Below are 13,200 nucleotides of genomic sequence, written 5' to 3'. Positions count from 1 at the left end.
CTAAACGACTCCCCTGCACTCTTACACCCGACGTCCGATCCCCTCCGAGGTCAGAACCCGGATGAGGTAGGGGGGTTACCGCAGTCAACACTACAACCAGACGGCGAGGCTACCCCAAGGACGCCCAGTCGACAGTATCAACCCCTGCCGGCAAGACTGCGTGCCACCAGTAGGAGGTTACCTTGAGCGACATGGTGCAGGGCTCCGCGTCCTCGCCCTGCAGCCACTCGTCCGCCGTGAGGCTGGCCTCGTCGCTCAGCGTGTCCGGGTAGAGGTCCTCCTGGAACAGCTCCGACTTGCGGGGCACCGTCATGGAGACCACCTGCTCACACAAACGATCAACTGTAGTTTTCTATTTATTTTTTATTAAAAGCTTCGTCAAACAGAACGCGTACTTAGCGCTGCGTTTTAACGTCGTGCTCTTTCATGTCACACAAATTGACTAGATGAGCCCAACGCTCCTTGACGCAACGCATTCGCCAAATCATAGTGCCTTTCGATAGCAGTGTGAAAATTTAAAAGTATGTATTAAGATATCGAGTGATTCAGATGTGGCATTGTATAAGCATGGGTATTTTCTAACTATTTCTATCAATTTTTCGGGCATTTTCTAGTATTTTAATACACATTCAATCGGACGCTAAAATAAAATTTGTAAAAAATTACAACGCCTGACGTCAAAGCGTCCTAACGCCGCGACAGAGCGTTGCGTACTTATAGCGCTGGGGCTCTGTTTGACGGTATGTTACCATAGTAGTACAACACATCTCGGCGTCATAGCGCGCCGTTAGTTTAGCGCTCTGACGCTCGCTAATTACGCGTTCTGTTTGACAAAGCCTTAATAGTTGTAGGTCACGTGGAAGGAAAGAGAAGTCGAGGGAGATTGCCAACCAGTTGGACGGACATTGTTAAGGAGGCCACAAACACCAGGGTCCCGGGCGTCATTAAGCAGGCCGAATGCAGGCAACATTGGAGGAAGTTGGTGCAGAAACTGGATCAAGGTGGTCACGACCCTTAGTAATGATAAAGCGACGAAGAAGAAGAAGATGAAAGGACGAGCTCACAGCCCACCTGGTGTTAATTGGTCACTGGAGCCCATAGACATCTACAACGTAAATGCGCCACCCACGGCTGCCCCACACTTCAAACCGAAGCACATTACTGCTTCACGGCAGAAATAGGCAGGGTGGTGGTACCTACCCGCGCGGACTCTCAAGAGGTCCTACCAGCAGTAAAAAAGAAGTTCTGCCTCATAACATGAAGCTCGGACTTTTTGGCGGGAACGCGAGGAGTGAAGTTGTGCGATTTGTTTTATTTTGTCTATTTAGTGTTTCTTCGGGTTTAAATGTGTAATAACGGTGGTTTATTAACTGTTTAGTATCTGTAAAAGTGCACAAATGTGGGAAAATGAAACAAAGCCGCTGAACGTAACTTCTCGGGATCCTACAAAAGCTCAACCGAAAAAGTCTCAGTAAACGCCCACCATTTTACTGAGCTTATATTTCATCCCATATCATCTCATTTCATTTAATTTCATGCCAATTGATTAAGCTTTTTATTATTCATAAACAACTGTAAATAATGAAAACGGCTAATTATAAAAGTCTTAACACCGGCTAATGGACAATCCGTGCCGGACTCAAAACCTAAAGAAGAATAAGACATTATGCTCACCTGGCACAGTCCAGAGTTGTTGAGCCGGTAGAACTTGGCGATCTCGCAGGTGGCCACGTCACACCCGCGCTTCGGCATCATGCCTATACCTGGAATAAACAGAACATGTCGTTAATTAGACAGGTCGTTCACTGGAACGTGCCGGGACCGCGCCTTACGGATCCTCCCGATCCATTAACGGTGCTTTTAGGTACCTCAAGCACCGGTCACCGTCCTCGCCGAACCCGTCGCTTGCGACGAAGGGCTTGACGAGTAAATTAACCCGTAAACACAGCCCATAGAAGTATATAAAAATTAAATCTAACTTTTGATGAACATAAACTAATACATGTTTAATTCGCTTAAAGTATATAAGATGACTGATTAAGTTACATTCAATTTAAAAATAACTTTAAAAAGTCTGTCTTAGGTGAAAATAAGGCTTTTGTTTCAATGTTTATCGAATCTCCCATGTCGCGTTCACTCTTACTGGCGCACAAGTCGATAATGATTCGGTGGCAGTATCTCGCAAAAGCTTAAAAGCGCTTATGTCTTCACGGTTTTACTACGACAATAGTTTCACGAGCCCACTGAGTTTCTCGCCGGATCTTCTCAGTGGGTCGCGATTCCGATTATCCGGTAGATTCTGCGAAGCACTGCTCTTGCTAGTGTCAGTGTTAGCAACACTCCGGTTTGAGCCCCGTGAGCTCACCTACACATTAGGGCGAAGCTGAAATAGCCTCTCAAGGCTATCAGCATAGATAGGAAAAAAAATACCGCGCCGCACTCATATACAGGGTGTGATAAAGTCGATAGCAGTTTTAATCGTTCGTGCCACGTTAAATACTATATTTCTCTTCACATACACACACAGAAATGCATTAGATAGATAATTATAAGTAAATTTGATTAACAGATTTATTTATTTTACTGTTAGTATAGAAAAGTAGAAACACAATCATAATTTGTATTTGTGCTTGAACTAGGTGATAAAACCTGTATCTCAAGCAGCGGTGCTCCTCGTACAAAGAATACAACAGCTTTACTTCAGACACTTACACATAAAAATACAAAATTATTAACCGAAATTAATGAATAGCTTAAAAGCGACAATATGTAAACTTCAAATATTGCAATCAACGTGGTTACCGGAGCCTATAGACATTTACCTAGTCAGGTCATAAATTCTGTCACATGTTTAATGTAAAATAATTGAAACAAGTTTATTCATTATGTAACCATTCATATACCAAAATGAACTTAACAAAACATAGATTCTTATGACACTAAAGTTTATTCAAAATTACCTCCGTGATTTTGAATACAGGCCTTCAATCTGCGCGGCCAGTCGTCTATTGCAGCACGAACGAGGTCCATGTCAATATCGGCGGCTGCCTTAATCAAGGATGTCTTGAGTGACTCCAAATTGGGATGAGGCTTTGAGCACGCCTTTTCCTCCAAGTGTTGCCATATCTTGTAATCTAACGGATTCAAATATGGACTGGAGGAGGGCCAGTCTTCGTGCCGGATGAAGTCGATTTCACGCGCCGCCAGCCAGTCTTGTGTGCTCTTCGCTCTATGAGCTGGCGCCGAATCTTGTTGGAATACCCAGTGCCTGTTATTGAACATGGTATGAGAAACAGGTTCCACAAGGTTCGTCAGGACTGTATTTTGATACACAACTGCATTCGTTTTTACACCTTTCTCACAAAAATGTACCTCTGTTAAGCCCCAATAAGAAACTCCCAACCATACCATGAGCGAGGATGGAAAATGACCTCGTTGGACACGCGGAATACGGTTGCTCGCTTCGTCACTACTGTGTGCGTACACCTTATCATTTTGTTTGTTGTAGCTCTCTTCTACGGTAAAAATTTTTTCATCCGAAAAAATAATTTCCCGATATTTTTTTCCCGCGTACCGCTTCAACAAAGCGCGGCATCTCTTCAGTCTCAGGTCCATTAGACGAGCATTCAAACGATGTCCTGTTTTTCTTCGATATGCCCGAAGCCCTAAGTCTTCATTTAACACCCTTTTCACCGTGGTTCTGCTTAACCCCATCTGAAGGACCAACAGTTTCTGCTTACGTTTGGGATTTCTTTGAATTCGCGCCTTCACAGCTTTTATCACTGCTGGAGTCCTAACAGACCGAGGGCGAGCACTTCTTGACCTGTCATCTACACTAGAGTCTTCATTGTATCGTTTGATGGTACGATAAACGAATCTTTTGGTTATATTCAAAATTTTCAGTATGTTAAAAATTTGAATTGGCGCGTAACCGCAACGATGCAGCGCAATAACTGCAACACGGTCTTCTTTAAGCGTCCACTCCATATTTAAAAATGAGTAAAATTTTAAAAGTACACATTTTTATTTTCATGAACAATTCGAAATTCGAATTCAATAAACTTTTTTGTAGCCGGCATTCTAAAAGAAAAGCTTTTACTGTGTGACAATACTTATTACCTGACTAGTTACAACGTAAATGCGTCACCCACCTTGAGACATAAGTTCTAAGGTCTCACTATAGTTACAACGGCTGCCCCACCTGTCAAACCGAAACGCATTACTGCTTCACGGCAGAAATAGGCAGGGCGGTGGCACCTAACCGTGTGGACTTAAAGAGGTCATACCAACAGTAATTACACAAATTATAATTTTGCGGGTTTGATTATTATTACACGATGTTATTCCTTCACCATGGAAGTCAACAATGAACATTTGTTAGGAAGAAAATAGGGCATCTTTCATCCCACAGCTGGCCACTAGTGGAGCGCGAACCTACCTCTCTGAGGGTCCGGAGTTTGGAAGGTGTTGATGTAGTGCACGAAGGGAGGCTCCGGCGTCACCTGTCGGACAATACCAAGTTCAGTTCACGATGTGACCACCTTTAACACTAAACCTACCGATACGGGTCGAATTGACCGTTCTCAAATTCTATAAAATTTCCACATTTAAAAGTTACTAGAGGTACTCGCTGGGCATTTAAAACTAACATTATTATTTATTGTCATTACTATTAGGGCGTCCCACACTCATATAAATATTAGCCTATCCATTAAGTACATATATTTTCTACATGGAGACCAAGTTTCAAGTCAATCGGATACATGGTTCCGTAGTTATAACGGAACATCCGTAAAAACCACTGTAGATTTCGATCGATCGGTTGGTCGAAATTTCATTCGTTATTTATTTAAATATTTATAGATCAAATATACTTCAGTATGCGCTGTAGTTTATATAAAGTTATTACGTCATAAAACAAAAATCAAAAAGTCTTTCTCTGATAATATAATCGATAAAACAATTGCCTGATTAATGAGAGTCGTTATCGTTGTGGGAACAATTAAAGGCGATAATCGTACGAAGCAATATTGCGATTTTAATGTCAAGGCGCTGTTTAATCGCGATAAAAAAATAAACAGCCCTAATCCCCTAGCTTTACAGTTGAAAATTGAATGGCGCATCTGAAGTGGTAATCGTATAGATTAATTTATCGAGTTTATCTATAGTTATATTATGTAAGAAATACTGGTCCAACTCACAAATTAATCTATCTGATACGCCAAAGCAATCGTTATATCTGAAAATTCAGACTACCTTCAAATTGAGTTTTTAATGAACAATTGTTTTTTTTAGTAAACCAAATGTTTACAGTAAGTAGGTTGGGACAGTATTGGTTTGAAGCGTAGGAGATCGGGTGGCTGACCTCGAAGTATCTGATGACGGAGTCCCCCTTCCCGCAGAGGTACACGAGGTTGGTGTCGGGGTCGTAGAGCGGGAACATGACGCCGTTGCTGGTGTCGATCTCCACCGTGACGATGGGCTCGGCCAGCGCGTCCGGCGTGCGCAGCGAGTACTGCCGCTCCGACATGCGGCTGAAACTGCCGCACACAACCCGCCCTCTCAGCCTACCGATACTGGTCTGGAGATGCTTAAAAGCAACTTTTGTAACGCCCACGTGTCTAAGCATGTATTTGTTGCCTAGCAGACCATTCGACAATATTTTATTTTAGGTACATGGGAGCTCGCGATCCACCTGAAGTAAATTGGTTACCGGAGCTCATAGACATCGCAACGTGAATGCCAACACCTACCTTGAAACATAAGGTTGAAGTCTCAATTGGACTGTATAAGACAATCCCACCAATTAAATTGAAACGAACAAATATTTGGGAATTTGTAATGCACCGTGTATAAATAAATATTTGAGAATTTGTAATGCGCCATGTATAAATAAATATTTGAGAATTTGTAATGCACCATGTATAAATAAATATTTGAGAATTTGTAATGCACCAAGTATAAATAAATATTTGAGAATTTGTAATGCACCATGTATAAATAAATATTTGAGAATTTGTAATGCACCATGTATAAATAAATATTTGAGAATTTGTAATGCACCATGTATAAATAAATATTTGAGAATTTGTAATGTACCATGTATAAATAAATATTTGAGAATTTGTAATGCACCATGTATAAATAAATATTGCGGAATTTATAATGCACAATGTTTAAATAAATATTGGGGAATATGTAATGCACAATGTATAAGTAAATATTTAGGAATTTGTAATGCACCATGGAAAAATAAATATTTGGGAATTTGTAATGCACCATGGATAAATAAACATTTGGGAATTTGTCATGCACCATGGATAAATAAATATTTGGGAATTTGTAATGCACAATATATAAATAAATAAATATTGGGGAATTTGTAATGCACAATATATAAATAAATATTGGGGAATTTGTAATGCACAATATATAAATAAATATTGGGGAATTTGTAATGCACAATATATAAATAAATATTGGGGAATTTGTAATGCACCATGTATAAATAAATATTTTTGTACAAGTCAACTAAGCACTTACCCGGTTGTGAAAACCAGTCCATGCTTGAGGAAGATGGCCCGAGAAGCTTTACTGCCCTCGTGGGCTATCGCTTCGGACTCTACCTCGCCTTTACGAGGGTCGATTATCCTGAAAAGTTATTTTACTATCAGAACGGTCGAATGAGCTTACGACTTCGGTAATGTTCAATGGTTACCGAACCTCATATGCTTTCTTAGTTTAATTAGATGGCCAAATGAGCTCGCGACTCATCTGGTGTTAGGTGGTTCAATAAGCTCGTTGACAAGACGATAATGTCCACCTCTGTTTTTGAGTCATGAGGTCAAAATCTCAACAAGACTATCTCATGAGACACATTATGGTAGTCACTCCAGTACTCTGGCCAAAATTTTGGTCACGTTCGATGTCAATTTAGGGGATTATAGTTTTATTTATATTCATTATAATTTGTGAAGACTATCTTATGAGACACATTATAAATAAATAATAAATAATAATAAATATTTACTAACAATCACGCCACGTTAACTGGTCCCGTGCTAAGTTCGTAAAGAACTTGTATTACAGGTATCAGATAACGGAAATAAATGTAAGATTTTTATTATACACATGCATATATTTAATATACATCCATAACCCTGGAAAATACATATTATATTTATCATACAAATATCTTCCCTTGGCGGGATTCGAACCCACAACCCCCTTGTGTAGTGACCATGTCATTTACCACTACACCAGACGGCCGTTGACTCACTCGAGTACTTTTGCCAATATTTTGGACACCAAACGGAACTATCAAATCTACTTTAAATAGGCGTTTTTTTATTGGAGTATGACATTTCTTATAGGGTCTGATAATTTATTTATATCTCAAATCTTGTATGTTCATAATAAGCATTTTTGTTTATACATATTCTGTCTGTCACGCCCCAGTGCGTGCAATTTGATAGCGGCAGAGGGCACGTGAACTGATGACACAAAACCGGAGTATATTGTACATATTTAGCATACTTTAAAAACTGAGACATTAGAACTCATATCTTCAGGTGGGTGCCGGCATTTACATTGTAGATGTCTATGGGCTCCGGTAACCACTTAACAACAAGTAGGCCGCGAGTTCGTCCACCCATCTAGGCAATAAAAACAAAATAGTAGCCAGGATATATGTTGTAGAAAAAAATTTCTCAATTATTAGATTTGTTTGCAATAACTTTATCCAGCCCTAACCAGTACACAGTAGAAAAGCACTATTTACCTGATCTTCTTGTCCCTGCAGGTGGTGAGGAGTTTGGAGCCGGTCCAGTTCCAGCAAGCGGAGTAAATGAGGTCGGGGTGGCAGTCCAAGGTGATCAGAACCTCTCCCGTGCCCACGTTCCATATAGCTATCTATAACATAGATATTAACTTGACGAAAGAACTTTTTATGGCAGACGACACACACACATACAGACAGTCACTTATATGAACTCTCAATGCCACAGCTGGTGTAGGAATATTTCATACTAGTGGCCCGCTCCGGCTCCGCTCGGGACTTTAACAAAAATTTCAACGATATTTGACGTTGTTTTATTTTTTAAAATAAAAGAACACATACTGCGGCATAGCTATAATAGTTAGACGTATGCTGTCGCGACCCTTTTTGTAAATAATAATGTGTTCTACAAAGTCGTAGTATATCATTTTATTCTATCATTAATAGTTTTCGCAGGGCACGCGATGTAAAGAATATTTTAGGTAATTTTGTTACACCTTGGGTTACATTATTGGAGTTTAAGTAAGGATCCCTAATTTTTTTCAAAATATATTATAGCCTATGTCACTCGGGAATAGTGTAGCTTCCAAACAGTGAAAGAATTTTTCCAATCGGTTCTGTAGTTTCGGAGCCTATTCAATACAAACAAATCTTTCCTCTTTATAATATTAGTATAGATTAAAACTATGTCTTTATCTTCTTGTAATCACCTGGTTATCAGACCCAGCAGTTAGGAGTACATTCTGCGCTGTTGGATGCCAGAGTACTAGCCCAACTCTTCGCTGATGGTAGACTAGGTCCACCACAGGTTCTGTCAGCGTCCGGGATAATCCTCCGTCTGGGATCTGCCATACCTGCGGATAAAATTTAATGCATTTACCGGCGGTAGGACCTCTTGTGAGTCCGCGCGGGTGGGTACCACAACCTGCCTATTGCTGTCGTGAAGCAGTAATGCGTTTCGGTTTGAAGGGTGGGGCATCCGTTGTAACTATACTGAGACCTTAAAACTTATATTTCAAGGTGGGTGGCGCATTTACGTTGTAGATGTCTATGGGCTCCAGTAACCACTTAACACCAGGTGGGCTGTGAGCTCGTCCACCCATCATATTTTTTTTGTAATTTTTTTTTTTAATTTTGAACATGTAATGCCTCTGCTGTAAAGTTTTTTTTATTGCCCTTGTCAGGCAGACGAGCATACGGCCCACCTGATGGTGAGTGGTTACCGTCGCTCTTGTTAGCAATGCCAGAGGTAGAGCCAAGCCGCTAACTACCGTTAAATGTCGCTTAAATCAAATAGCCTTTTAGCTCTCAATATAATTTTTAACAAAAATTCCGTCAATAAATCGAGACATACTTTGACGACGCAGTCCTCGGAGCCGCTCGCTATGACGTTGTCGTTGTGCGGACACCAGGCGATGTCCAGGACCGGTCCCTTGTGTCCTCCTACCAGGGGATGGTCTGCAGGTATGCGGCCAACCTGAAATAATAAAAATGAATGAATGAATGAATTATTTTATTTCAGACAACAACAAGTCTATATGTGTAAATATTATCATTGAAACATACTTAAAATTAAAAAAACCAATTAAATAAAAAAGATACATTTATTAAAAACTAGTTGACCCGGCAGACTTCGTAGTGCCTCAATCGATAAATAAAAGACACATCAAGGGGACACATCAAAGGAAAAACAAAATTGTTTGTTTTTATATAATTCCGAGCTTTTTATATTTTCTCACCTTTTAAACCTTCCCTGGACTTCCACGAATAATTCAAGACCAAAATTAGCCAAATCAGTCCAGACGTTCTCGAGTTTTAGCGAGACTTACGAACAGAAATTCATTTTTATATATAGATAAAAATAATTATCAGTTGAATACATTTCAAATATTCCATTCAATTGATACTTAAATGTACGTCAACTTATCGAATACTTCTACTGGTGGCAGGACCTCTTGAGTCCGCACGGGTAGGTACCACCACCCTGCCTATATCTGCCCTGAAGCAGTAATGCGTTTAAAGGGTGAGGCAACCGCTGTAACTATACTGAGACCTTACAACTCACATCTCAAGGTGGGTGGCAGCATTTACGTTTTAAATGTCTATGGACTCCGAAACCCACCTAACATCAGGTGGGCCGTGAGCTCGTCCACCCATCTATTCATTAAAAAATAACAATAATAAAGTGATACAACGTCGTGGCTGAAATAGGATCCATTTCGTCTCAGATATCCCCAGCTGTATATAATACCTGAGATTACATTCATTGGGTTAAGGTACACTATCTCGTGAGAAAAACATATCGACGCTTGAAAGGCAAACGTGACTAAACGACAATGCGTGAACTTTACAGTAGACCAATTTAAAGCTGAAATACCTGAAAACAAATCTATTTTAACGAATCTAGGTGTAGGATTGAAATGATTTTAATAGACCTAGAAATATATATTTTTTGCGCATCGAATATGGTTATTGCCTATGATTTATGTACAAAGCAGTTATTGTCGCTTAGTCACGTTTGCCTTTCAAGCGTCGATTTACAATGTTATCAAACATCGAAAATTCTATACATAAATGATTTGGTTCTGAGCCGACACGGGTTAGACCACAATCCGGCCCGTATATACCGCAAAGCAGTTAGGCGTTCCGGTTCGAAGGATAGCAGAGCCGTTATATTATACAATTCAGACTTACACCTCATGCCCCAAGATGGATGACGACGGCAGTCACGCCGTGACTCCAATAGTCATCTCTAGGTGGGAACAGACTCGGTTCAAATGCCTAGGCAATTCAATAAAGTTCAAATGTTTTTCGTTCTCCCTCGGAACTTTAGATGTGCAAACAACACAAAAAATACTCTTAAATTTATATTTAGAATGCAATTTTTTTAGTGTTTCTAAAGTATTCCTACTGAGAACCACTTAACCCACTACTTATGAAGCAATAACTTAATAAGATTTCAAGGGTAGCTGTTATTTCAATACAATTAATTTACTTTAATTTTCAATGTCCTTTTATTGTTCTCCTACCTTAGCTGGTAAGCCTTGATAGGCTATGCCAGCGTTCATTGTCTATGGAACGCGCTAGGTTTCAGGGGGACCGCTTGCCTACTCATTGACTGTTTGTGGTACATACTTCGTTTTCTCGCATTAAAACTGTATAATCTCAAAACTTACTAATTTTACAGGAGAATATTTTAAAGGTTTAACTAGTGTTTTTTTTTAAATATTAAACATCTTTGCAACATTTAATTTGTTATTTTTTACCAGTTGCATTATCCGTCTTTTAAAGTAAGATAAAATATGCATTAATTTTGTTAATAGTAGTGAAGATATAGGTAAAGTAAAAAAAAAAAAACTAAACTACGCTCTTTTGATAGTATTTATGAGAAAAATACTGGTGATAACCAAATGATTCCGCATATTAACTCAATTTCGAATATTTCTAGAAATTGTACACTTTTAATGTGAAAAGGCGGCTTATAAGTTTAAAACGATCGCTTTGATCATTTTCCTTATGATCACGTCATTGAGAAAAAAAAAAAACACGATTAACTTGTCGTTTACAATTTCGCAAACGACCCACATGACAACGGGCCGCGAAGCTCTCATTTCACCAAAAAAATTATTTTTACATTTTACAATAGTTCAGTTAAAGTGATCATTATAAAATGCGCGAACAATGAATAAAACGGCAATAATTAACGCGCGCCTGTCATAATGTGGGTCACGATTCTTTCTAATTAGTCGAAGTAACAGGTAACGATTTCTTTGGATACAAATTCGTCAAAATTCGAGTTTTTAGTGAAGGAACAATTTTCAAACAGCAGATTAAGTATAGGTTTTTTTTATTTTTTATTGCCCGATGGTGAGTGGTTACCGTCGCCCGTGGACTTAAGCAATGTCAGGGGCAGAGCGAAACCGCTGCCTACCGCTTAATACTCTACACAAGCCTCTTTTAAAGAAGGACATGTCATAGCGCCCGGGAAACACCGTGGAGGGGAGCTCATTCCATAGCCGGATGGTGCATGGCAAAAATACCTCTGAAAACGCACTGTCGATGAACGCAGCGGTTCTAGATGATATGGATGAACTCTGCTCCGATGGCGGGAGGTGCGGTGATAAAAAGGAGATGAGGGGATCATCTCAAACAATTCCTCAGAGCACTCCCCATGGAACATACGGTACAAAATACAGAGGGAACCGAAGTCCTTATGGTAAGGTACCTTATGATTGACAGAAATGTTTCTTATAATTTCCCTCTTCGACCAAAACGCTAAAATTTGTCATATTTTTTATCAACTCTATATATTGTTATTCATAGTCGTAATAAATTAGAAATAGTTTTTGTTGATTTTTAAGGTGGAATGTCGAAAACTATGGGCATTATCCATGAACAATTTTGTGAATTAATCTTATTAGATTACGTTTTACGTTTTTATTTTCATATTTTAATTTCCGCCCTTTCAAGTACCTTACAGATTTTGATGTCGGATCTGTTCAGGGCGTTTTGACTAAGAAATATATATATTTCAGATGATATTACTGAATTGTCTCCTTTTCCTTTTGAAGTTTACTTTACGTATGGTTAATATTGGATTGTCTTTTGGATGCAACGGTGAAGATAATGACAATCGATCGTAAGGGGACAGAATTTCGTAGCGATAAAGCGAACGTCCGCACCAGTTGCTGCCAAACTGTTATTCCACAGCAATTATGATTTCGGACCTCATGTTCCAAGTTACGAGCAACGGTTTATCATCATATGAGCTTCTCTGTTCAGGTAGATTTTTTTTATTGCTTCGATGGGTGGACGAGCTCACAGCCCACTTGGTGTTAAGTGGATACTGGAGCCCATAGACATCTACAACGTAAATGCACCACCCACCTTAAGATATAAGATCTAAGGTCTCAAGTTTAGTTACAACGGCTGCCCCGCCCTTCAAACCGAAACGCATTACTGCTTCACGGCAGAAATAGGCAGGATGGTGGTACCCACCCGCGCGGACTCACAAGTGGTCTTACCACCAGTAAAATCAATTTGAAAAAGTAAAAACGAAATATTTTAAAGTTTCAAAGAGCACAAGCGCGTTGCGGTTGCGACGCTCCAGCGAAATGGACGTTAGCCAAATGGCGCGCATTCCCGTCCGCCCGAAAACACTGTCAACTAAAACATTAAACGCCCCGCGTCTATTTTCAATGAATAAATAAATAAGATTGCGATGATTCGCGACAGGACCAACGGTTACACGTTGGCTAGCTAACAGAAAAAAGATAGTTGTAACCCGAGAATCTTTAACGCAAGGACTGCTTTTTTTTATTGCTTAGACGGGTGGACGACCTCACAGCCCACCTGGTGTTAAGTAGTTACTGGAGCCCATAGACACCTACGAAGTAAATGCGCCACCCACCTTGAGATATAAG

General features: G+C 39.8%; 1 protein-coding gene across 3 annotated transcripts in view; it reads right to left on the bottom strand.

The window, feature by feature from the left end:
- coro (protein coronin) overlaps positions 1-13,200 on the bottom strand; it is a 39,095-nt gene that overhangs the window by 4,781 nt on the left and 21,114 nt on the right. For all 3 annotated transcript variants that reach the window (XM_089733566.1, XM_028172590.2, XM_028172599.2), the window contains 8 exons: positions 9,132-9,254; positions 8,488-8,631; positions 7,781-7,911; positions 6,544-6,651; positions 5,366-5,540; positions 4,439-4,502; positions 1,675-1,763; positions 182-322 (listed from right to left, as the gene is read on the bottom strand). In XM_089733566.1, the coding sequence (XP_089589692.1) occupies positions 182-322; positions 1,675-1,763; positions 4,439-4,502; positions 5,366-5,540; positions 6,544-6,651; positions 7,781-7,911; positions 8,488-8,631; positions 9,132-9,254 (975 nt within the window). The remainder of the gene's footprint in view (positions 1-181; positions 323-1,674; positions 1,764-4,438; positions 4,503-5,365; positions 5,541-6,543; positions 6,652-7,780; positions 7,912-8,487; positions 8,632-9,131; positions 9,255-13,200) is intronic.

The sequence above is a fragment of the Bombyx mandarina genome, chromosome 16 (genome assembly GCF_030267445.1).
Source record: "Bombyx mandarina strain Sakado chromosome 16, ASM3026744v2".
Taxonomy (NCBI): Eukaryota; Metazoa; Arthropoda; class Insecta; order Lepidoptera; family Bombycidae; genus Bombyx; species Bombyx mandarina.
The sequence above is the reverse complement of the archived record's forward strand: the minus strand, read 5'-3'. Positions and strand labels throughout refer to the sequence as shown.